Source organism: Tenrec ecaudatus, chromosome 1, assembly GCF_050624435.1.
Source record: "Tenrec ecaudatus isolate mTenEca1 chromosome 1, mTenEca1.hap1, whole genome shotgun sequence".
NCBI lineage: Eukaryota > Metazoa > Chordata > Mammalia > Afrosoricida > Tenrecidae > Tenrec > Tenrec ecaudatus.
Genome location: NC_134530.1, coordinates 13423114 through 13447033, shown reverse-complemented (window position 1 = coordinate 13447033; position 23920 = coordinate 13423114). Strand labels below are relative to the sequence as shown.

Sequence of the window (23920 nt, the reverse complement as noted above, 5' to 3'; positions counted from 1 at the left end):
ATCACTAGTTCTCCTGCTTCCTGTTTCTCCTAGGTTAGATTGGGAGCCCCACGGCGGGCAGGGTCTGTCTCCTCTGCTCACTGCTGTCACTCCTGGATTTCAGTACCCATGGGCTCCCGAGGACGGTGTGATGAATGTAAGTAATGAGGGACGGGGGGAGAAAGCAGACCAGCCCTGCCTGGTTCTTGGGTGGTTCTATGCCCTGAATGGCCTTTCTGAGGCCCCTAAGACACCATGGGGGGGGGTGTAGCTCCCCAGCACACTCTGAGTTGTCAGGGTTGTGAGCTCAGCACACCTCACAAGCAACACTCCTGCTCTCCTCCGTGACCTGGTTTCTCAGACCTCTCAGTATCCCCCAGCCATGCGAGCACCCCAAGCTTTCCTCACTCTGGTTCTGTCACCCTGTGTCCTTGTCCCCTGGCTAACTGGGCCAGCCGCTCTGGGAACACCCACAGAGAGGCATCTCTGCATCCGTGCGTCCACTGTGGGGCAGTCCACCCGTCGGATGAGGGAATGGGGCCCAGAGGCTAACTTTTCTAAGGCCCCACAACCAGGAGACAGCACAGCCACCATCTAGACCCAAGGCGCAGACCCCACAGTCCCACACTGCCTCTCCATAGTCGCCCTCCGACATAGTGGGGAGACAGTCTCACGGACACCCATGGCGGATTTCCTCCACACCCCACTGTGGGGGGCAGGAAGGTGCGGGGACGGGGTTCTGTTAGAAACAGGTCTTTATTAAAGATGAGGAGGGGGCTGGAGAGAGGGGGCAGTGTCTCCTCTGCCCCCTGCCTTTGGCTGCCCAGGGTAGGGGAGTGCCCCTCGTTCCACACACACCCCCAGCAATGGCACATCTGCAGGAGGCTGGGAGGTGGGGTAGGGGTGGGGGGTACAGTGTGCAGAACAGGGGCGACTTCCAAGAAAAAGCTGTCCCCACAGCCCTCCCTAATAAATAACCAAGGGTCGGTGGTGACCTGGGCACAGGCAAGGGGAGACATCACTCCCGAAACCCCAAAACTTCCCAAAGGGAGCAAGCCCTGAATAAATAGGGAATTTGAAGGGAGCGGTGAGAGGTTGCGTGTGGAGGAAGGGCTGAGAGGGAAAGGGGTCCCCAAGGACCCTGCCCTGGGGGAGCCTGCCCCCCACCCTCAGCTCGACTCTGAGGCTAGAGGACCCAATGACAAAGGTCTGCTCAAGCTCTCTCCCCCTTCCTTGGCTCCAGCTTGGACATGGGCGGTCCCCCATTGGCTGGAATCATACCCACCCACCCAGGAAAGTCTGAAAGCCAATGGTTCCGATTGGCTGTCCAGACATTGGCCACTGGCTGGAGTTGCCCTCCTGCCGGAAGATTCTAAGAGGTGAAGGGGAAGTTCTCATTAGCTGGAATAAACTCCCTGTGTTTAGAATTCTGAGAACTGGGGTGGTAGGGTGGGGTCCCCAGGGAACAGGTGGGTAGAAGTCCTTAAAAGGGCCATCACAGGGCCCAGGGCCCACCTCCCAGCCAGATCCACCTGGACTTCCCTCTTCCACTATGTCCCTCTGGTCATCCTCTGGCGTCTGGCCCTGGCTGGTTTGGGGGCAGCGGGCTTTGGCACTTACACACAGGCACACAAACTGGTGGCAGGGAAGACATGGGGGCCGGGTAGGTTCTGAGTGGGTGGGTGATAGGGCCTCACAGCAGGTGGTCACGGCTGGCAAAGAGGTAAGGGCTGAAGTTGTCCCGGTGGAAAGGGGAAGAGTAGAGCCCACTGAGGGTGTACAGGTCCCGCAGAAGGGGGGTGGGCAGCAGCAGCTTCCGGCCCCGGCCACCACCCCCGCCACCCCCTCCTGGCCCTCCGGGCCCTGGGGAGGAGGGTGAGGGGCCTTGGCTGGGGGTGGGCGCTGGGAGGGGCAGGGGCAGCGGCAGGGGCGTTGGCTCAGATCTCAATCTTGGGCGGGGAACTCGGGGTGATGAACACATGGCTGGGGCCCTGGAGGACACACAGCTGGGGATCAGGTGGCCACGGCGGGTGCAGTTCTGCGGCTCTGGAAAGGTCAGGAGTCAGGGGTCAGAGGGTCCAGAGAGCTTGGGCGGAGGCCACAAGGGTACCGGCAGTGGAGGTCCCTCTGGCAGCCCCCTCCATCTGCAGCCATCCCCTCCACCCCCACCCCCACCCCCACCCCCACGCCCACTCACTGGATGGGGTGAGCCGTGCCGGTGTCGAATGCGGCCTGTAGGCTTCGGGTTCCTGAGACAGAGAGGCAGAGGGAAGGGGCTAGTGGGCCCCCTGGGCCCTGGCGCCAGCACGAGGAGCTCTGCAGGCAGAGCCTCAAGGAAGAGATCTCCAGAGTCCTCACAGGAGAGAGGTGAGTAACCTTGGGGTGTCAGGGCTTCCGTTTATAGCGTGCAGGGAGTCCTCCGCCTCCCCCTGAGCCCAGGACACTCATCTGTGGCCTGATTTCCTGCATCCCTAGCCCCCCTCCACCCACCACCCTCTCCAGCCGGAGCAGTCCCCGGCTCCCCTTACCTGGGCCACACTTAACTTTTCGAGGGGGCTGTCCATGGTGGGGGGCTGGCCCAGGTCCTCCCAACGTGAGAGCCTCCTGCCCAAGGGCAGTCGGCTCTGGAAGTTGTGTACGACGCAGGTGACCTGGGATGGAGGGAGAGCAGCTGGGCTGGCACCGAGGGCCACTCCGGCAGAAGTTGTGTCAACAGCATCCCCATTTTGCAGATCAGAAAACTGAGACGGGTTTTCAAATCACGGCTAGCACTCGGATGGCGCTTACTATGGGTCCGGCCCTGTTCTTGCACCTCACTCAGAGGCAGTAAGGAGGCCTGGAGGGGTTGCGGACTAGGAGTTGGGTTGCTGACCGCAAGGTCTGTGGTTCAAAACCACCGGCCTCTTCCCAGTAAAAAGAGGAGGCTAACCGTGCCCCTAAAGACTGACAGGCTCAGAAACCCACCTTGTCACCCCACTCCACAGATGAGCGCATGCAGACACTGGACAGGTCCCACGGGGTTCCTCCCGCCCGCCCCTCGCCCACCCCAGCCATCAAGCAATCCTTCGGCCTCTTGGGTCAGGGAGCTGGAGGGGGCTCACCAGGAAGGTGGCAATGGCCGCCCCGGTTAGGAAGCCGGCCAGCACGTCGGACCAGTGGTTGCGGTACTCGGCCACGCGGACCACGCCCACCAGGAAGGCGGGACACAGCAGGGCCAGGCAGAGGGAGGGCTTGACCAGGCGGGAGCCCTTCACGCGGAATATGAGAGTCACGTACATCTGTGGGGCGGGGCAGGTCAGGGGTCTTGGGGTCTGGGAAGTGCTGTCGCCACGCCCAAGTGGTCACTATCTCCTGGGCTAGAGGGCGTGGCCCGAGCCCCAAAGGTGGTCACGTGGTGGTGGTGGGGGGCTCCATGGACATACGTGTAGAAGTCTGTCCCCTGAAATTGGAGTCATAGATGGGGAAAGCCACTTGCCAAGTTAGGATGTGGCCAGACAGCAGAGGGTCAAGGCTCCAGAAGGTCGAGGGGGGTGGGGTCACGGGTCCCAATGGGCTACAGGCAGGGGTAGAGCGATTGGTGGACAGGGGGAACAAAAGGGGCGGGGTTTCAGACCAGGGACCTGTGCGTCCACGGAAAGGAGGGAGGCTCCCTAGAGTCCAGGGCGTGGCCAGCATGACAAAAGGCGGGGTCACGGCCCTCAGGGGCGGGGCCAGAGCTCCAGAATGAGCCCACCCACCCATTCTCCCAGCCTGTATTTGGGACCTGGGACATTTGGGGACCATGGTTGGGCGCTAAGAAGGGGTGACTGGCCCTCTCTCTCCAGAGTGTCTTTCAACTCCTAAAGGGCGGAGCTAAAGGCCGTTCCTGGGCGTGGCCTCACATGGCTGGGGGCGTGGCCAGACACCAAGGTAGGCAGCTAGGAGCCGAGGGGAGGAGTCAGAATCTACACCCAGGCTGCGGCTAGTGCCCCAGTGGCTTCCTGGCAGTATTGCACAGGCTCTTGCCCCCCTTTCTGAGCCAGCAGCCCCCCAGGCTCACCGCGGTATAGGTGACAGCGTAGGCGCAGAGGGCCGCGTCCTTGCAGGGGAAGGCTCGGCGCGCGGCAGCCACAAGGCTGGGGCTGCCAGCACAAGCGCCCTGGTCAGTGACAAAGCGGTCGGGCCCTGGCCGGTCAGGCGAGGGTGGCGGGCAGCCCAGGGCCGTGTAGTTGGGGCGGCAGACGGACAGAAAATGCGGTGTGGGGTTGCCAGTCACCACTTGTCCGGCGTTGGCGAAGATGGTCGTGGTGAAGAGACCAAAGGCGTAGACCCCTGGGGACGAAGAAGAGGGAGCCTGGGGCCCTGATGTGGCAGAGGCCACCTCCAAGAACCTTGTATGACTCACCAGGCCCCTTGTCCCCTGTTCCTGTGACAAATGTTAAACCACACCTAGGACCCCCAGGACGGCACTCTGGGCGTCCTGCCCTTGGAGCCTCATTACAGCACATCAGGCCTCGGTGTCTCCATCACCTCTGCCAGGTGGCAGTCCTCTCCTGGGGCATCAGCACCATCGCACCACAGTGGAGCGCGTGCCCCTATGCCAGGGCCACTTCTAGGATGACCAGGTGCCCCGCGGAGACCATGAGAAATCTGAGCTGGATCGCTGCCCCACTGCGTTGGCCTGAGCCTACGCCCCCTCTGCCTGACCCTCCTTGACAGAATTCCAGGTCCACAGCCCCCAGCTGCTCTCCTGGCTTGACTAGGCCCTACTCACAGCTCTGAAACCTCCCAGATGTCTGGTCGGGGCCCAAGCCCGCCTCCTGGCAATCCTAGCCATTCTGTTCCGTGGGCTGAGGGTGGTGCTGGGCCCTCTGGCTCTGCCCTCATCCCCCTCGTTATTGCAGGGCTGAGCCCGGGCTGTCACTCACCCAGGAAGCGGACAAGCCTCCGCAGAGGGGGACTGAAGCGGCAACAGGCCCCGGACACGATGGTGCGCTCCCCAATAACAGGGACGGCCGAGGGTGGAGCAGGAAAAAAGGCCCTTGCCAACTCACCCAGCAGGATCTGCGGGCAAGACCAAGGTGGGTTCTTCCTGGTCCCTCAGCCCTCTCTGCCCCCCTGCCCTCCCGTCTCCTATGGGGTCCTCCCTGCAGCCCACCCCAGGCCACCCCAGGGTCTCACCGTGAGGGTGGGCCCAGCTGTGACCAAGGTATAGATGAGGGCAGGGGGCACCCTGCTGGCAGCCTCAGGCCCTGGATAGGGCTTGGCATAGGTACTGTCGTAGCAGAAGAAGCCCTGGGTGTGCACGGGGAAGGTGTCTGTGAACTCCAAGCGGTAAGCAAGCAGGATCACGACACCCAGCAGCACCGACTGCCGGCCAGCCAGGGAGTAGAGGCACGGGGAGAGAAGAGAGAGGGTCAGGGCCTGAGCTGAGGCAAAGAGCCAGAGACACAGTGCTGGAGAGAACAGAAAGGCAGAAACTGGGAGTCAGAGAGATCAGAGCGAGAGACACTGCGATGGAGGTAGAGAAAAGGCCTAGACTGTTAGGGGCAGAGATCAGGGCGTGGGGAAAACACGGAGATAGAGACGCAGAAAGATGGACAGAGGAAATGAAGTGGGGGAGTATGTGGCCTGGGGTCAGGGCAGAGGGAGAGAGATGATGGGTGGGGAAGTGCAGGGACAGACTGAGAGAGAGAGAGAAAGCATTAGAAGTAGTAATAGAAGCATCACAGACATAACCTTTGCTGTGGACTGGACACCCTGGACATTTTCAAGAATTTACCCATTTTGGGGAGGGGGCTTAGAAATGGGGAGGTAATAACAATAAGTAGGAGAATGAGAAGATTCTAAAACTGATGTGATGATTGTACATCTCTCCTTCATGTGATTGATCTATTGAATTGTATGATATGTGAACTCTCTTCCAATAGAATTGTTGGGGCAAAATAAATGAACTTAAAAATTGGGGGTGGGTCGAGGGAGAATCCATCCATTTCCCCCTGATAACAGCCGTAGGAGAGGATTATGCCCATTTTACAGATTCGGACATCTTAGCAGGGAGAGTGTGGATGTAGGGAGCCCAGAGATCAGTAGTGAAGACCAGGCGAGGCGGGGGGACAGGAACCCAGGGAATGCAGCCTCTGAGACCAAGCTCACCCCCACTTCTCAAGAGGAAGGACAACAAAAGTGATAAGGAGCGAGTGCAGGGTCACAGAGAGCCAAGATTGGTGCCAGGGAGATGGAGAAAGGGGTACAGGCAACGACCGGACAAGGATGAAGAAGATTGAGGTGGAGAGACAGGCCAGAGACAGTGACAGGAAGACAGGAGTGCCATCTGCCCCACACACCACCCTACCACCCCACCCCCGCTCTGCCCTGGAGGGGCAGGGGAAAGTTTCTCGGGGGAGGGGGAGGCCAGGTTCCTCACCTCCACAAAGACAAAGCAGGGGATGATGGAGAAACTCCTCTTCAGCTGCGGTCTTGCTCCCGCCATGGTGAAGGCCCGGCCTGCCCAAATGGGAGGGGGTGGGAGATGCAAGGTGGGGGGTCAGGGAGGTTCTGGCCTCACATCTGAGCCTGGCTCCACCTCTGCACATCTAGCCCCACCCCCAAATCTGGCCCTGCCTCTACATAGCTAGCCCCACTCCTGTTGGTCCCTGTCCCTGCCCATTGGTGGCCCCTGCCTCCCCAGACGGCCAGCTTTGTCTCTTTTGAGGCTGGGGGATCCAGGGTAGGTAGGAGGGGCCCAGAGCTTATATACTGGCCCTGCCCTCTACAACCCTACTCTCTTCCCAGCGGGCTTTCCATGGGCTCCCAAGCTCCACGGCCCCCTCCTCCAGCTGCTCCCATGACATCCTCAGGGGCTACTCTCTTGATGTGTGTCTGGGCTGGCTGATGGCCAGGCCCCATTCTCTCCCAGCTGCTTCTCCCCCTCTCCCTCCCACCCCTCTTCCCAGGCCCGTCTGCCTCCCAGCATCTTGCAGGGCTAGCCTGGCTTCCTGCCCCCCCACCCACAACCCCGCCCCCATAAGCCTACCTTCAGTCCCAAGCGCCCCAGTTACCTACTGCTGCTGGTGGGCACCCTCACCACTGGGTCTGACCTCACCTGCGAAAGCGCCCTACGGCTTTCCACAGGCCGCCACCATGCCCACAGACTCCTCACAGCTGACCCTAGCGGCCTGCAGGGCAGGGATGAGCACCCCCATTGCACGGCTGCAGAAACTGAGGCCCAGGCAGGTGAGAGTAGGCACTCAGGGTCCTGTGCCCCATCCACTCGGCTCACTCTGCAAGGTGACAGGTAGGGTGAGGGTCACCAGAGGCCCCACAGGCTCACCTGGCCACAGCCCTCCCACCCCCAACCCACCCTTTCCCAGAGGTATAACCACCCCCAAAGGTGGCCTGGAGCATCCATCCCAAACAGCACCGACTTGGGGTCACATTAACCCATGGCACAGCACCCCTCCATCCCACCATAAGGACACAGGGGCTGCTGGGCTCCAGAGACCGTGCTTGGTGCCAGCCTGTGGCTCATTCAGACAGGTGCCCAACACCCACAGACACATAACTGCATGCACACACACACACACACACGGCCTGTCACAGACACCCACATACACAGTCACAGGGACACACCAGGAAGCTCCCCACACACCCTACAGGCCCATGCAAGCCCTCCCTGCCGGGCGCCGGGGTTACCAACACATTTGAGCGGCACAGTCAACAGTCGCACCCCACACACGATGGGGGTCACGGACCAGTCACGGTGTCACACGCCCATTCACAAGGCACTCAGCGACAGCCACACAATGAGGGCGGGCTCCGATGCCACACTGCTGGTCCCAGGCGAGAGAAGGTGCCATGCACAGCCACAGCCACATGGCCACGCGAGGGGAACATACATGGACTGTGACACAGATTCATACACGGAGCCAGAAGGCCGCACTAACCAGGCGCACGTTCACACACACACACACACACACGAACCGCTCAGGGCACACCATCAGTGCAGGCACACGGTGACGGTGGCAGGAGACACGGCCACACACACACACACACACACACACACACACACACAGCCAACCCTCAAAACCACAATCACAGCCTGACAGCCACACACACGACCGTTACACAACCACACACCGATACAGAATGACAGCCGCACAACCAGCCTCCCCACCGTCGCCGGGGTCCCCTCCCCCAGCCCCGGCCGGCCACCTTCCTCCCGCGGCCTCTTACCCTCCCCACGCTGGACCCGGAGGGACACGATCCGGAGGAACGGAGGCCCCGGCCGGACGGACGGACAGCCCGCGGGAGCGGGGGGTCAGGGTAGCCCTCCTCCTCCCCAGGCCCGGGGAGCCCCCGCTCCACCCGGACGGCCCCGGCGCGGCGGGTCCGGCAGTCCAGCGGCCGGCCGGGCGGGAGGACGCGCAGACGGACGTCTCGAGCCGACAGTGCAGCGCCGCGCGGAGTCTGCGCCCCAGCTCGGGCCGAGGGGGGCGGGGCCTCGAGGCGCCTCGTTTGCATAGCTTCCTGGGGGCGGGGATTCGCGGCGTTCTTTCGCGCGATCCGGGGCGGGGCCTCAGGTGTTCTTGGGAAAGGATCATATTAGGATAGAGCTTGGGCGTGAGACCTCATGGGAAGGAGGACAGGGCTTCAGAACCCGATTCTAGGCTGTGCCCCACCCTCTCAGGGCTTCACTTTCCCTACGTGGACAAGCCCCTCCCAGTCCCCCCAAAAACAACCCAAACCATTACAAGGGAGTCAATACCAACTCATCACAACCTTCTTCCCATGTGAGTTTCTGAGGCTGTAACTCTCTATAGGAGTAGAAAGCCTCATCTTTCTCTCTCAAAGGGGCTGGTGGCTTCGAACTACTGACTTGACTGTTAGCATCTCAAAGCAAAACCACCATGCCTCCATGGCTCCTTTTTGGGCAAGGTGGGCAGCAGTTCGGATTCTCCCAAGAGGAAGTTTAAGTGCCAAGAGGGGGAAGCCTGTCTGGTGGGCAGTGTCCACACACAGCTGCCCCCTGGTCTGAGTCATAGACCAAATCTAGCTTCACACTATCCCCTGAGCTTAGCCAACCCCCCCCCTTCCTGGACGGTCGCTGGTATCGGTCACCCTCTGGGCACTGGAGAGGTAAATGGGGGGCTGGGGGTGAGCCCCAGCACTGGAAGCAACAGGACAAACAGACGGGGGGCTGGAAGAGGGTCTCGGCGAGTTTATTTTCTCTCTGGAAGGGCTTCCTGGAAGAGCAGAGCCGGCTGCTCAGGCTGTGGAGAGAAGGGTAGGTCACGGCTCCCCCTTCTCCAGGGGACTCCCGGGGTATGGGCTTGGGGACCAGAAGCCCAGGAGCCCCAGGGGGTGTGGCCAGGGAAGACAGGTACCGGATGGGAAGGGACGGCTCCTGCTCAAAGGTGGCTGAGAAGGGTTGTGGTCAGAGTCTGAATCTGAGTCCCAGGAAGCAGGTGGGGGGCTCAAGCAGCGGTGCCCCTTGTGGCCTGTGGGGAGGACAGGTGCAAGCGATTCTGGCCCCTCATCCACAAACCCTGCGTGTGACCCTCAGTCTGTGAGCCTTTGATCCTTGACGGACCTTCCAGGGGATCAGACATGACACCAAACTGTGGCCTTAATGACCCTTGAAGTGGAATCCTCTCACTGCCACCGGGTCATGATGACACCCAGCGACCCGATAGGACAGGGTAGAACTGTCCCTGTTGGTTTCTGAGAAAGTCACTCATTAGAGGTGTAGGAAACCCCATGTTTCTCCCTCAGAGTGGCTGGTGGTTTCAAACTGCTGACCCTGTGATTCGCAGCCCAACACGTAACCACCACACCCCTAGGACTCCTTGAACTGGATCCTGGTGAGCCTTAGAAATGATTCCCAGGAAACCTGGATGTCACTTCTGGGGGAACCTAACCCACTCCATTCCCCGCCCCCCCCGTCCCACTCACTCTTTACTGTGACCTCGTAACGTCACCTCAAAGTGATCACTAGAGACGACCTTCCAACTATGACCCCAAAGAAGACCCCCGATTGTGACCCCATGTGCGGAAGCTGGAGAGGGAGCCCCCTCACCCCTGAAGCTGGAAGCCTTATGGCGCCCCCCTGAGGGAATGGTGAAGCCGTCGATGGAGTTCTGGAGCGAGTGCACGGCCGACCTGCCGAGAGAAGAGGAGCTGGGGGACCTGAGGACCCTGCCCTGCTGGGGGCTCCCGAGTGGCAGGGCTGGGGTGGGAGGGGCCGGGGCTGGGGGCTGGGAAGAGAGATGCTGGTGGCTCCCTGCTAACTCCCTGGGGAAGTGAGGCCTCCCAGGGTCCGTGGCCAAGCTCACCATAGGTCGCTCAGCTCCTTGTGGAGGCTGTCCTTCCAGGAGCTGCCGCCGCCCAGCATCTCCTCGGGCTCCAGCCAGGCCTCCAAGCCCTGTTGCTTCATTTTGGTCAGGACCTGGGACCAGAAGAGGAGCGGACATTGGTGAGGATAGGGGTGAGAGGTTAACCTGTTACCATGGAGCCAGTTACAATTCTCAGGGACCCGAGAGGCCAGAGTGGAACTGCCCCCTAGGGCTTCCAGGGCGGCCGACTCCACAGAAGCAGATGGTCAGGCCTTTGCTCCGGAGAGCCGCCGGTGGTTGGTTAGCAACTGGAGCCTATAGGGCGCCTCGATGAAAGGTTACAGAGCACTTTAGTATAAACCAGAGTCCTAACAACGGGCTGCGGGTGAGTAAACCCTGACTCCTGGTGGCCTGGCGTGAACTACGGTAGAACTGTGCTCCGCGGGGTTGCCCATGGCTGCGTTTTCCCAAGTTGCTGTTGGGTGCCGTCAAAGTCATAGCACCCTAACTGAACGAACCACCACCTGGCCCTTCATCATCCTCACAGCCGCTCTGATTCCCGAGCCCCTGTGGCAGCCCTTCGTCCATCCATCTTCTCTAGGATCTTCATCTTCTCCGCCTTCCTTCTTCTTTACCAAGCTGTCCGTACCCAGGGACGGGTCTCTCCTGACCACAGGTCCAAAGTCCAGCAGTCTTTGCCAGCCTTGGCTCTAAAGGATCGTGCTGGCCGTACTTCTTCCGGGACAGATGTTTGTTCTTCTGGCAATCCGTGGAGCCTTTCATATTCTTGGCCAGCCCCACACTTCAAATGCCTTGATTTTTCTTCGGTCTTCCGTGTAAGTGACCATCAGGCTCTGGTTTTGTCTTTCCTGAGCTGCCTCTCCATAGAGTTGAACCCCCAGCCCTTCGGTTCGCGGCTGTGTGTTGAGCCCATGCACCACTCCGGGGCTCCTTCAAGGGCTTGTTGCTTTTGTTAGTTGCTATGGAGCTGAGTATGAACAGAAAATACCAGGAAGATGTTTACCGGTGCCTTATTGATTTTTTTCAAAGGCATCTTTGTCTGAGTGGGTTATAATGTATTACGGATAATGTTGTGAAGAACGGGAAGTGCAGAACACTTAATTGTGCTCGCGTGGAAGCTGTACACAGAACAAGAGGGAGGCCTTCCAACGGAACAAGGGCCCGCGGCACGGCTTGACATCAGGAGAAGTGGGCATTAGGGTTGTGTCCTTTCACTAGACTTCCATCTGTATTCTGCGAAAATAATCCTAAAGAAATGGATTGTATGAAGAACGTGGCCTCAGGATTGGAGAAAAGGCTTGTTAGCAGGTGGGACAACCTTGTTGGATGAAAGCGAAGCTTGGAATCACCGAGGAAGACCAAGCCGACAGCCTTCTGTATGGATCGTGTGTCCACAAACCCGACTCGGCTACTGGGTGTACAATAAAGCACTGCCCGGTCCTGCACCATCTTCACGGACATCCCAAGTTTAAGCCCATTTTTGTAGCCCCGGTGCCAATCAATACATCGCTTGGAGGGTCTTTTTCTTTGACCCTCTACTTTATCAAGTAGGATGTCCTTCCCCAGGGACTGTTCGCTCCCAATAATGCGCACATGAGCTGTCCTCTCACTACCCTCCCTTCTAAGGAGCGTTCTGGCTGTTTTCCCTTTACAATAGCTGTGTTTGTTCTTCGGACGGTTTTTTCTTGAGGTTCAGCCGTCTTCACCCACCTCACCATTCCAAGGCATAGTTTTCCTGCAGGCTCCTTTCTCAGCCAGCTTTCCCACGCCTGCGACGTGCCTGGGAACACCTTAGCATCCATCTTCAAAGTGACCTCTTTGCTTATGTAACACGTGAAAGAGGTCTATGGGAGCCGGTGTGCCCAATGCAGTATGTCGTTGGATAGCCAGGCGGTGGCTTCCACGGGTGTTGGCTGTGAACCAAATGAAATCATTCATCCCCTAAATCTTTTCTCTGTTTATCAGGATGTCGCTTCTCGGTCCAGTTGGGAGGATGGATGCATCCAGTCACTTCTGACTCCTGGCCAACCCCATGTCCAACAGAAGAAACAGGGCCTGGTCCTGCGCCTTCTTCACAACGGTCATGATTATAGCCTGTTGCTGCGGCCGCTGTGTCTGCCCATTGCCTTGCGGGTCTGTGGGTCTGGAGAAGAAGGTTGGAAGTATGGCGGACTCCTACATGGACAGATTTGTCTGCCTTGTAAGAAGTACAGCCAGAGGACTCCTTAGAGGCAAGGACCGCAAGACTCCGACTGACGTATGCTGGGCACGTTGTCGGGAGAGCACCGGTCCCTGGAGACGGACATCATGCTTGGTAAAGCGGAGGGGCAGCGACAAAGAGGAAGGCCCTCAGGGAGGTGGATGATGGACACAGCGGCTGCAACAATGGCCTCAAGCATGGGGACAATTGTGAGGATGGCCCGGGCTCAGGCAGTGTTCGGTTCTGTTGAACAGGGTCGCTGTGGGTCAGAACCAACTCCGTGGCACTTGACGACGGCAACTACTTTGCCAAAGATGATGTTCCTTTCCGTCCATGTTATCAGGAGAGACCAGGCCAACGTATGTCAGACGAAGGCTCGCCATTCTCAACTCCAAGGAGCCTTTTGGCTGTACTTCCTCCAAGAGAGATGTTCGTTTTGGGGGCAATTTATGACACTTTCAATATTTTTAAAAAATCATTTTGTTGGGGGCTCATACAACTCTTATCACCATCCATCCATTGTGTCAAGCACATTTGTACATCTGTTGCCATCCTCATTCTCTTTCCATATTCTTTATGACACCAACTTTCGAAGGCATCAATTCTTCGGGGGGCTTCCTTGTTCATTGTCCAGCTTGCCCATGCCTAAGAGGTGACTGAAAATGCTATGGCTCTTGGCCCAGGTGCCCATTAGTCCTCCAAGTAACATTTTGTTCTTGATTTTTTTGGTGTGTGAAGGAGAATGATCCAGTGCAAGACACCATTTGATCTCTGGACTACTGCTTCCATGAGTGTCGAAGGTGGATCCAAGTCAAATGAAATTCCAGATACCGACGATCGTTCCACCACTGATCGAAGATGTTGTTTGTCTTGACATTGAGCTGTTGCCCAGAATGCCGGCAGCAATCGTTGATCTTCATCAGCAAGTACCTCCAGTCCTTTGAGCTTCCACCGGGCAAGGTTGTGGCACCTCCACAGCTCAGGCTGTTGGTGAGTTCCCCTCCAACCCCGATGTTGAGTTCGTCCTCAAACAGTTCAGCTTCTCAGATTATTTACGCAGCACGCCCACGCAATACAGGTGGTAAAAGGCTGCTGTCCTGATGCTTTCCGGGGTGAATTTAACTGTACAATGCAGCCCCTTGTTCAATTTGAAGGGCTGCCTCTTGGTTCACATGGTTTCCACATGAGCACAGCACGTGCTTTGCGAATGCCTATTCTTCACAATGCTATCCCAAGCGTGTTATGATCCACTCCGTGAGAGGCCTTTGCTTGGTCCATACAGCACAGGTCTCCTCTGCTTTCAGCCAAGCCCTTTCTGCTGCCAGCACTGATATGCTTCGTCATGTCCTCTTCTGAACTCGGCTTGAATTTCTAGCAGTTCCTTGTTAATGTACTCTGCAGCCATTTTTTAAAAACTTTAAAAAAATCATTTTATTGGGGGCTCGTACAATTCTTATCACAATCCATACATACTAAGAACTTTTAAAAAATAAAGTTGTATGGGGTCATAATCCAAATATCCAATTCAATAATTCCATCATATCCAGAAGTGTGTTGTACAATCTAATGGGTTTTGTTCTTAGCTCCCCATTTTCTCCCAACCTCCCCAGCTCAAGGACCCCTGAAATCCAGTTACTATCTCTCTAGATTCACCCATCCTGGACTTTATATAAACATCACGGACCAATAATCATACAAAAATATAAACCAAGGAGTCAAAGAAGCTAATAATCAATACCAAAATAAGACAGAGAAAAACCCCAGTTGAAAGAAAAAGGAAGATATTAAAAACTAGAGCAACTTTAAAATGGGTCAAAAGGAGATCAAATGATACGGTGTTAGATTTTGACTTAATTATATCTGTCACAATCCAGGTTATTCCCATCCCTGCTCTGTGTTCAGAGGGCATCTGACAAAGGCTCCACCCACATGTACTTCCTCTTCACTTTTGTTTTTGTTTTTAAGCGCTAGTACTTTTAGAGGTGTCAAAACGGGGATGAAATCAGATGTCACATTTTAATCTACTCTAATCCTCTCTCCCGATCCTCTGATAGCCAGGCCATTCACATCCCTCCACGCTGGTCAGAGGGAACTCACCAGAGGCTTAATGTCTGTGTAGATCCTGCGCATGGATTTGGGGCCACCCACCGTCATCCTTAGCCTCTGCAAACGAGGACTTTACAGGTTAAGCTCTGACACTATTTCCTCCTGTGGGTTTGGCTTGTATTATTTATAAGCTTTGGTTCACGCAGGTTGGTGTGTTGTTTCCATGTGGGCTTCCATGTTGATGCCTCACTGTTAGATGGCTGCTTGTTTGAAGACAAGCCTTGAAGACCCCCAGACACGAGTCTTTCTGACAGCCCGGGGCCATCTAGTTTCTTCACCACGTGTTGCTAGAGCACCCATAGCTTCAGTGATCTCTTTATGAGGGCGAGTATCAAGGCAGGCTGCTTTATAAGAACTAATTATTCTTAGATTAGGGCTAGAATTAAGTGTGAGCCCCACATCCATGGTTTATATATATACCTCTGGTTCACCTTAGAGACATCTATGTCTTTTTTTAAAAAAACATTTTATTGGGGGTTCATACAACTCTTAACACAATCCATGCATCAGTTGAATCGGGCATGTTCGTACCTGTTACCCTCATTCTTCTCTAGACATTTGCTTTCTATTGAGCCTTGGGTCTTTGTCCTTTTATGTTCGAGAACATCATCGGTCTCTTCCCTGGAACATAAGGTCATTCTATGGGAGTGTCCTTAATTTAGCTGATGACAGCAAGAGATTCTGCAACCATTTAAAACATTACCTTCAGCAAAACTTTACTTGCATGTGATATTCATGATATTGGTAGGTTAATTTTACATTGTTGGGTCATCTTTCTTTGAAAGGGGCACACACATGGACCGTGCCCATCTTTCAAATGTCTTGGCGCAGACCAGTAAGTGCTTACAGTACTCCATCGGTTTGTGGAAACATGTCAATTGGTACCTGGGGCCTTGTTTTTCACTGGAAGAAAGACCGGGCTTTATACACCCACCAAGAATGACCGTCTCAGAAGCTTCCAGCAGCAGTTCTACCCTGTCCTACAGGGTGACTATGAGTTGGCATCACCTCAATGGCAATGAGGTTTTGGGGTTTTTTGGTGTGTGTGTGTGGGGGGGAGGGTGTTTTCCACCAAAGCCTTCAGTGCTGCTTGGATTTCTTCCTTCAATATCATCAGTTCTTGACCATGTACTGCCTCTTGAGATGGTGGAATGCCTACCAATTCTTGATAGGGTAGCCATCTTCCTCCTGTCTTCTTCTGAAACTTCCTGTGGCATTCGGTACTCTGCCCACAGAGTTCTTCAATAGTGCAGCTTGAACGTTTTTTCTTCAGTGCCTACAGCTTGGGAAATGCCAAGCATCTTGTTTCTGTTGGGTTTTCCACCCCCAGCTCTTTGTCACCCAGGTCTTTGTCACGTAATTCTGGAGCCAGCCACCCTTCGAAGTCTTCGATTTAACTCTTACTTCATTATTTCTTCCACCTGCTATGGCTATTCTACATTGAAGAGGAGTCTTACTGGCTGTGGTGGGATGAAATTCCTTAGCATGACTCTTCTACCCAAACACCTGTAAACGCTCACCAAATGAGTGGGTGGGGCTATGCAAATATGGTGTAACACTAAGAGAGGCGATTGGTCAGTTTTTGTTACCACCCCTCTGGCTGTCGTGATGAGCCATTTTTGAAGCAGTAGCAGAGAAAGAATCGGGGGGATCTTGGAAGAGCAGGTTCAATATCTCCGTCAGGTGTCAGGGGTCACCGAGAACAGGTGTATCAGACTGTAGCACGGAGACTCAAAGGCGCAGGGAAGCCAGAAAAGGTCCGAGATCGCCCTCCGTTGTCAGTTTTTGCAGCGGTGTAGTGGGTTGAAAGTTGGGCTACTAAATGCAATTCAGTAGTTCTAAACCACCAGCCACCCCATGGGAGAAAAAGAGCTTTCTTGCAGGAGAAAGACTGGGCTTGTTACTGCCATAAACAGTTACAGTCTCGGGAACCCACAGGAAGTCGCCATGGGGCAGCACTGACTTGATGGCAGCGAGTGCACTCTGGTGCAGTCAGTCTTGGAAACCCACAGGGGCAGTTCTACGCTGTCCTATGCGGTTGCTTGGTAGCAATCAAGTTGACGGCAGCGAGTTTGGCATTAGTTTGAACTCTATGCTCAAAAGCAAGTTTCGGAATCTCTTCAGATCTTTTGTGTCTTTCTTGTCTTTTCAATGATCTTTTGCTTTCTTTATGTATGATGTCCTTGTTGTCATTCCACAATTCATCTGGTCATCAGCCATTCATGTTCAAGGCATGCAATCTATTTCTGAGAAGGTCTCTGCATTCAGGAGACTTATACTCAAAAGTGGTACTTTAGGGCTTGTAGACTTGCTTTTCTTCAGCTTCAACTTGACTTGCCCATGAGCAATTCATGGTCTTTTCAGCCAGTAGTCCCTAGTCTCAGGCTGACTGATGGTACTGAGCTTCTCCATCTTCTCTTCCCATTGATGCCGTCCATCTGAATCCTGCTGCTCCATCCTCTGAGGTTCATCTATATCGTCAGCGTTGCTGTTTGTATTGCTGAAAAGATGGTGTTTGCAATGAGTAAGTCGTCAGTCTTGCAAATACCTATTATTCAACCTCTGGCCTCATCTCTACCATCAAGGCCATATTTTCCAGTTACTGATCCTTACTGATTCCGACCAGAAATTATCAGTGCACTTGATCACATGTATGTGTGATCAATTACAGACTTCAGGCATTGGTAACCATCTTTACGCTCTTTATCTTTGGGCTTAGTGGTTGGTAAGAAAGTATAAACACTGAGGGATGGACACCAGAAAAGTGGGTGAAGGGAGGTGTTGGACAGTGAAAGATATTACAAAATGATAATTTATAAATTATCAAGGGTTCACGAGGGAGGAGGGAGCAGGGAGGGGGGAAATGAGGAGCTGATACCAAGGGCTCAAGTAGAAAGCAAATGTTTTGAGAACGATGAGGGCAACGAATGTACAAATGTGCTTGACACAATGGATGGATTGTGATAAGAGTTGTACGAGGCCCCAATACAACAATTTTATATTAAAAAAGTGAAAACAACAGTCAGATTAACTGGTGCTCGTGGGAGGCATATGGGTGTCATCATAGGACTGGCAGCACTGTGCTGGATGGTAGATCTTGAAATGCTCTTTTGATTGTGAAGGGGGTGCCAATTCTCTTCAGTTTGCCATTATTGCCTGTGACCACCCAATTTGTAAAGGCCAATATCAGTCTCCCTCAGCTCACTCATGCCTAGGTTATCTGTCAATAACCATTCCATTTCTGGTCAAGTTCTCGTTTTCCTGGGCTCACAGGGTGTACGTCCCACACCCGATCACTAGTGGATATTTTCAGCTGCTTTGAGTGGCGCAACATCAAGAGTTGAAGGTCCCCCGACCTTTACTCCACCCGCATTATTAAACTTGACTGCGCTTCTCTAGTCGTATTTTGAGTCCCTTCCACCCTGAGAGGTTCATCTTCTGGCACCACGTCAATGCTATGCTGCCCTTCAAACGGTTTGCATAGGCCACTTTTAAAAGACGTAGATTACCGGGCCCTTTTTCTTAATCTGTCTTAGACTGGGAGCTTCAGGGAAGCCTGTTCTCCATGGATGATGCAGCCGGATCTTGAAATACCGATGTCATAGCTTCCGGCATCACGGCGACAAGCCGCCACAGTACCACACACGGATATACAAGTGATGGGACATCATGGCCAATGGAGAAAGGATGGAAACTGCAAAGGGTCTTATTTTACTTGGGTCTGCAGTCAACGCCCAGGGAATCAGCAGGCAAGAATCAGATGACATAGGATCACACTGGGGGAATCTGCTTCAAAAAGGCCTCCTTGGAAACCAGACACTTATTCATAGTTGGTTTGTTTTTTTAAAGCAAATTACTTAATGTATTTTTATGGTTGGAGGAGAAAAAGTGTTAAAACGGTTTCTAATGAAGTCATATATTTAAATGATGAATGACTAATGTGTTTGTAGAGACAAAATGAACTAATAAATGATATTAAAAAAAGCCTCCTTAAACTCCCAGACCAATCACATGGCTCAGTCTCTATAATTGCTGAGACCATAAGAACTAGATGGTGCCCGACTTCCCTTATCAACTGCTCTGAAAAGGATCCTGGGTAGAGGAGGGGGAGAAAAATACGGAACCAAGTCCAAAATCATAAAAGAGATATTGTCAGATAGAGACTGGTAGACTCCCCCAGCCGATGGTCCTTAGTCACTCTTCAGGTCTGGAATGGAATTCACGCCTGTGTTGGAATTCTGAACCACATTTGCCCAAGAACCAAAAACGGAGGGCTAGAATAGAAATACTAATCGAAATGGAAAACACAGGGGAGAACTGATGGGGCATTGAGGGGGCTGCAGCGGATGAGTTGAAACGAGACGTGAATGGTGGAATGTAAAACGGATGATCTGCTCTGTAAGCCTTCGCCTGGTTTACAGTAAAACGTTCAAATGCAAAGACAGCACCGAAGACCTTTGAAAGGTGAAAAAGCAAAGACATTACCTAGAGGACTCGGATGTGCCCGGCTAAACTGAAAGTATCTTCCATCGCTTTATATGTCTAGGAAAGGTGGACCAGGAATACGGCAGGTGGAAGGACTCAGAATCAGGAACGATGGCCTTCCGGAAGCATATGGACTACAGACCACGGTATGTTAGAAGCAACGACCCGACTCACTGGGAGGAAGCAGAAGGAAGGGTGGGGAGCCTTCATCCCATGTGCATGCTCTCAGGAGGGACCAGTCCCTGGAGAAGGGCGTCGTGCTTGGTAGAGGGGCACCCAAGAAGAAGACCCTCAAGGTGATGGATGGACGTAGCTGCGGTGAAAGTTAGCTCAAACGTAGGCACGATCGTGAGGAGGGCACAGGATCAGGCAGTGTTTGCTTCTGGTGAACGCGGGGGCAGCGATGGCTCAGAAAGACAGGATGGCCTCTCAGAATAATAAACTAAGAGCTTCATGATCGGGTCCTTCTGCCGCCCACTATCCAGATGGGGAAAGGGAGGCTCAGAGAGATGAAAGGACTTGCCCGGCAGTAAGTGACAGAGCGAGGATCTGCACTCCAGTCTTTTGGCGGCGGCCTGTTGGGTCAGGCCAGCAGAGACTGACTCTTCATGTACCCACCTCCCATGGGATTCCTGCTCTTGTTTCTCACCTTGCGGCACTTCACCTGTGTCTTCTGCATCTTCTTAATGTTCACCAGGTTCTCTGTGATCTCTTCCTCCTGAGCCTCTGTGTGTGGGGGGAGGAGGGGGTGGAAGAAGCTCAGAGGGGCTGGGAGGAGAAGACAATACCACCATCCCCTCCAGGTTGGGGTCTCCGGACACTCACGGAGCTTCTGGTAGATGAAGGTCACCTCCTCTCGAACCAGCTCCAGCTCCTCCCATAGGAATTTCTTGCTGAGGGGACCCCCCCAAAAAAACCCCACAACAACAACAAAACCAAGTTCACTACAATCGAGTCAATTCTGACTCACTATCAACCCTATAAGGACAGGATAGAACTGCCGGCCCTGCGGGTTCCGGAGACTGTAACACTTTACAGGAGTGGAAAGCCGCATCTCTCTCCTGAAGGGCAGCTGTTGGTTTCAAACTGCTGACCAGGCAGTAGCAGCCCAGTGCGTCACCACCAAGTCACCAGGGCTCACTTGCAGAAAGGGGAGTGTCACCTCAGCCTGCTGTCTCTGCCCAGCCCCTGGCCTCTCCACCCTTTGCCTCCACCCCTGCTCAATCCAGCCATTTCCTCAGCTTTTGTCTCCTCCCACCATGGCCTGCCCACCCTTCCTTTCCAACTATTACTCCACCCAACCTCTCCCTGGCCCCAATCCTCTCCTCCTGACCTTGGACTTCCCTCAGTCCCTCCCACCCTCTTCAGCCTAGGGCTTGGCCTTCACCTTTCCCCTTCTGTCGCTTCAACACTTCAAAAAATGTCCTGCCATTGAGTTAATTCTGACAAGGTCATGGTGACCCTACAGGATAGGGTAGAACTGTCCCTTTGGGTTTCTGAGGCTGGAAGACTTTTCTGGAACAGAAACCTGCAGCAGCAGCCCACGGGTAAATCCACCGGGCTCAGGGGCTCCTACAGCCCCAGCTTCCTGCCTGAAGGTCTCCACCCTAGCTTCCTGGCCCTCCCCAGTCCCTGCTCCTGGCCCTGTCCACTGCCCCCAGTCGCCCCTCCTTTCCTTAAGCCTCCTCTCTGGCCTCCCCTAGCCCTCCCTTCCTTCTCACCCGTGCCCACCTGTCTTGGATCTCCTGGGCGAGCAGCTGCAGGCAGCGGGCGGTGCGGGCCTGCTGCATCTCCTCATTGTCCTGCAGCGTCTTCTGCAGCCCCTTCAGGCCTTGGGCCAGGGCCCCGTACAGCTCCTGCCGGCCCTGCTCCAGGCCCCACTTGCGCAGGTCCTTCTGAGCCTGGCAGCCAGCGGGGCTCAGCACCTCTGCAGGCACCGGGGACTGAGCCCTGTTCTTGCACAACCTGGAACCCCGCCCGACCCCGACGCTCACCCCAGACTACTCATCTTCTCGGGAGCCCCCGCCCCTGGCCAGTCTGGCCCTGATGCAGGTCCTCCCTCACCTTCAAGCTGCTGGATCTTGATTTGCTGCAAGCTGCTCTCCTTCTCCAACATGGTCACTGAGTGGTTCAGAAACTCGAAAGCCTGGGGGCAGAGGTCAGGCCTGGGGCTGGAAGAGGGCACCTGTGGGGCAGTGGATGCCAGGAGATGGGGGAGTGGGAGCAGGGCCAAGGTCAGGCGGCGGCTCACCTTGGTCTGGGCCTGCAGCTGGCTCTTGAGTGACTCCAGTTCAAACCGCAGTTGTTTCTGGGAGTCGGGGATCATAGTGGTGGACTTTGCTGTGGGCAGAGGTGAGGGGCAGCTGAGGCCAGAAGGGGTGGTTGGCAGGGGGGGACAGAGCAGAGCTCAACTGAGGCTCAGGGCCTAGCGGGGGGCCACGGGGAGGGTCCCTTGAGGTAGAGGTGGGGTCAAGGGGACAAGATCAGAAGCAAGAGGCAGCAGAGGCGGGGGCAGGGGTCTGTAGATACTGGGGCTGAGAGCAGGGGGCCCTTCCCTACATGGCCTTGTTAGGTGGGGAGGGTTCTCACCTTTGACCTTGCAATTGTTGGTATCCAAGGACTTCTAGGGGAGGGGGACAAACAGGGTGGGTGTTTGTCCCTGAACTGCCTTCCTGCTCACTCCAGCCCGGTCTGGGTGGTTGGACACCTGTGTGGCTTGTCCCAGGTGTGAGCTCAGGCTGTGACCCAAGACCAGCCCTGTCCCTGGCTTGGGTTCAGGTAATGGCCCTCCTTCTTGGAAGCAACTAACAGCACCACCACCCACAGGGGGAACGCAAAGCACCCAACGCCCAGCCACACGCAGTCACCAAAGCCCTTAGGGACGCAGCCGCACAACATGCAGTCACAAGCTGAACACTCTAGTCTGGGGTCACGGAGCTCCACAGAATCCACTAGCACACCTCTCAGCTGCCCAGGTCCTAGGGGGTTGGGGTGGAGCTGCCCGAGCCCCACACCATGCACAAAATCCTGCACTTCTCCATCCCATCATCGGGCAGGGGCTTTCAGTGAGGGCCGGGCACTGACCTAGAGGGTGAGAGTTTCTGCCTCCCCGCCGCCCGCTCCCCGCCATCTCTACCCCACATCCGCAGTGTGGTGGGGTGCCCTTGGAGATGTGGTGATGCCGCTTCAGGTCGTTGTCATTACAGCTCTCCTTCAACACCTCCGAGCTGGAGAAGCAGGGGGTGCCATGTGTCCGCAGCCCTGAGCCCCACCCTGGCCTCCAGTCGCCACACGTCCCTGTCCCTGTGTTCTCCGAAGAAGCCGGCCCCAGGATCTCCGAATCTGAGACCCTGGCCCAGGGTTCTGTGCAGTCCAAGATCTTGTCTGCGGAAGAGTCTGGGGATGAGGCTTCATTTAGGGCGAGCCCAGAACGCCCCTCAACTCCTCAGTCTCCTCTACACCCACCCCCCAGCTCCAGGCGCTGCCCACCACGAACCCCAGAACTTGTTACACTTCCTGTCAGCGGACAAACCCACGTTGGCGGGCGAGGGTGATGAACAGCGGCAGGTCACAGCGAAGTCAGGGTCCCGGGGTAGGCCAGCCAGGAGAGGGTCACTGTGAGAGCGGGGAGAGACCATCCCTCGTGTCCCCAGCACCCCCAACTCTCCCTGACATCCCTAGAGGCCTCAATGTCACAGCAGGAGCAAGATGACCCTGGCTCCAAGACTCCCAGCAGGAAGTGAGGGACTGAAGAGAGTCTCCTCCCCCATCCCCCCCCTCTGCCCAGGACCTTGACCTCCTGGGGTGTGTAAGGAAGGGCTTCCCTGCCAAGAAGTGGAGTGTGAAAGGCTTGAGGGGTGGACACAGGGGCTAACTGGAGCCTGAGAGGCCAGAGATGGGAGACTAGTATTCTAGAAGCAGCTTGAGCAAACCTGAAGGCCAGGCAGGAGGGCGTGCACCTGGCCTCGCAGGTAAACCTGGCGAGGACAGGTATACCTGGTCCACAAGATTAGCTGAATTGGGGCCGAGGTCTGTGCGGAGCGAGGCTGACCTCTGATGGCAGAGAACTGCCCTCATGGGACTTTTCTATTCTAGGCTGTAATCATTCCAGGTACAGATCGCCAGGACTTTCTGCCACGGAGCCGCTGTTGGGTTCAAACTGCAAACCTTTCCGTTGGCAGCAGAATGCTTATTAGCCACGAAGCCGGCAGCCAGCAAGGTTGGGCGCAGGCTGGCCGAACCCGGCTGGGCAGCTCACGTCTGCATCCCCTCCCCCCGGGAAGCCCGTACTTCCGGAGGCTGCGCCGCTCACGGGGCAGTAGGGAGCCTCTCCAGCCACGTGACCTGGGTTTGGAATTCTAGCTTTGTTTTGCGTCAGAGTCGCGAGCTATAAACACGGGTGGTGACTGAGCCCACCTTGCTGGGCTGTTGTGACTAAGGGAATGAAGCCATGCCAGTGACTGGCACGCAGCAGGGGCCCGGTCAGGGTTTGTCCTGGAAGGTCAGCTGAGAACCTGGGACCTGAGGGCCAGGGGATCCTTGCAGGAGAGGAAGGGGCGGTGACATCGCTGGGGACCAACCGACTGCAGGCAGGTCGCAGCCTTGCCGCCCCGCCCCGCCTCCCGTCCCGCGGATTCTAGTTCCTCCCAGGAGAATTCTTTGAAGAAGGGGCGGGGCCATTCGCTTAGGCCCCGCCCCCACCAAGAGGGTCGTGAATCGCACGCCCGTCCAGTTCCAGACCTGCTTCCACTCCCACCTACCACATACCACCTGTTCATGCTCTCCCATCAGAGACCGCGAAGCCAGTCCCTGCCTG

General features: G+C 55.6%; 2 protein-coding genes across 12 annotated transcripts; both read right to left on the bottom strand.

The window, feature by feature from the left end:
- Window positions 1–716: 716 nt before the first annotated feature.
- PLPPR2 (phospholipid phosphatase related 2) lies at window positions 717–8435 on the bottom strand. Of its 11 annotated transcripts, none has more exons than XM_075547393.1 (10): window positions 8194–8433; window positions 7064–7241; window positions 6386–6465; window positions 5140–5328; window positions 4887–5022; window positions 4019–4290; window positions 3081–3227; window positions 2508–2630; window positions 2177–2228; window positions 717–2025 (listed from the first exon to the last, which is right to left on the bottom strand). In XM_075547393.1, the coding sequence occupies exons 3-10, from the start codon at window positions 6449–6451 to the stop codon at window positions 1673–1675; spliced, it is 1338 nt and encodes a 445-aa protein (XP_075403508.1). In that variant the 5' UTR covers window positions 6452–6465; window positions 7064–7241; window positions 8194–8433; the 3' UTR covers window positions 717–1672. The 11 variants fall into 11 exon arrangements, with proteins under 11 accessions (XP_075403508.1, XP_075403493.1, XP_075403526.1 ...); XM_075547378.1 differs by having other exon boundaries at window positions 3081–3257; window positions 6995–7241; window positions 8194–8431; XM_075547411.1 differs by having other exon boundaries at window positions 3081–3257; window positions 5140–5253; window positions 6995–7241; window positions 8194–8431.
- On the bottom strand, window positions 7077–22761 carry CCDC159 (coiled-coil domain containing 159). Its single transcript, XM_075544688.1, has 14 exons — window positions 22601–22761; window positions 22241–22500; window positions 21694–21727; window positions 21356–21444; window positions 21169–21250; window positions 20836–21031; window positions 19930–19997; window positions 19754–19830; window positions 10293–10405; window positions 10037–10119; window positions 9345–9458; window positions 9079–9088; window positions 8194–8545; window positions 7077–7136 (listed from the first exon to the last, which is right to left on the bottom strand). Exons 1-14 carry the CDS (start codon window positions 22740–22742, stop codon window positions 7077–7079), a joined length of 1680 nt encoding a protein of 559 aa, XP_075400803.1. The 5' UTR covers window positions 22743–22761.
- Between the last annotated feature and the right edge of the window lie 1159 nt (window positions 22762–23920).

Coding starts and splice junctions, on each gene's coding strand:
- PLPPR2 (XM_075547378.1), bottom strand. CDS start 6,451: ATGGCGGGAGCAAGACCGCAGCTGAAGAGGAGTTTCTCCATCATCCCC. Junction 2,229..2,507: donor AAAAGTTAAGTGTGGCCCAG/GTAAGGGGAGCC, acceptor TCTCTGTCTCAG/GAACCCGAAGCCTACAGGCC. Junction 2,026..2,176: donor GGCACGGCTCACCCCATCCA/GTGAGTGGGCGT, acceptor TGACCTTTCCAG/AGCCGCAGAACTGCACCCGC.
- CCDC159 (XM_075544688.1), bottom strand. CDS start 22,742: ATGGTCTCTCCCCGCTCTCACAGTGACCCTCTCCTGGCTGGCCTACCC. Junction 19,998..20,835: donor GCCCAGGAGATCCAAGACAG/GTGGGCACGGGT, acceptor GGGTCCCCTCAG/CAAGAAATTCCTATGGGAGG. Junction 10,406..19,753: donor CACAGGTGAAGTGCCGCAAG/GTGAGAAACAAG, acceptor TTCTGGTCCCAG/GTCCTGACCAAAATGAAGCA.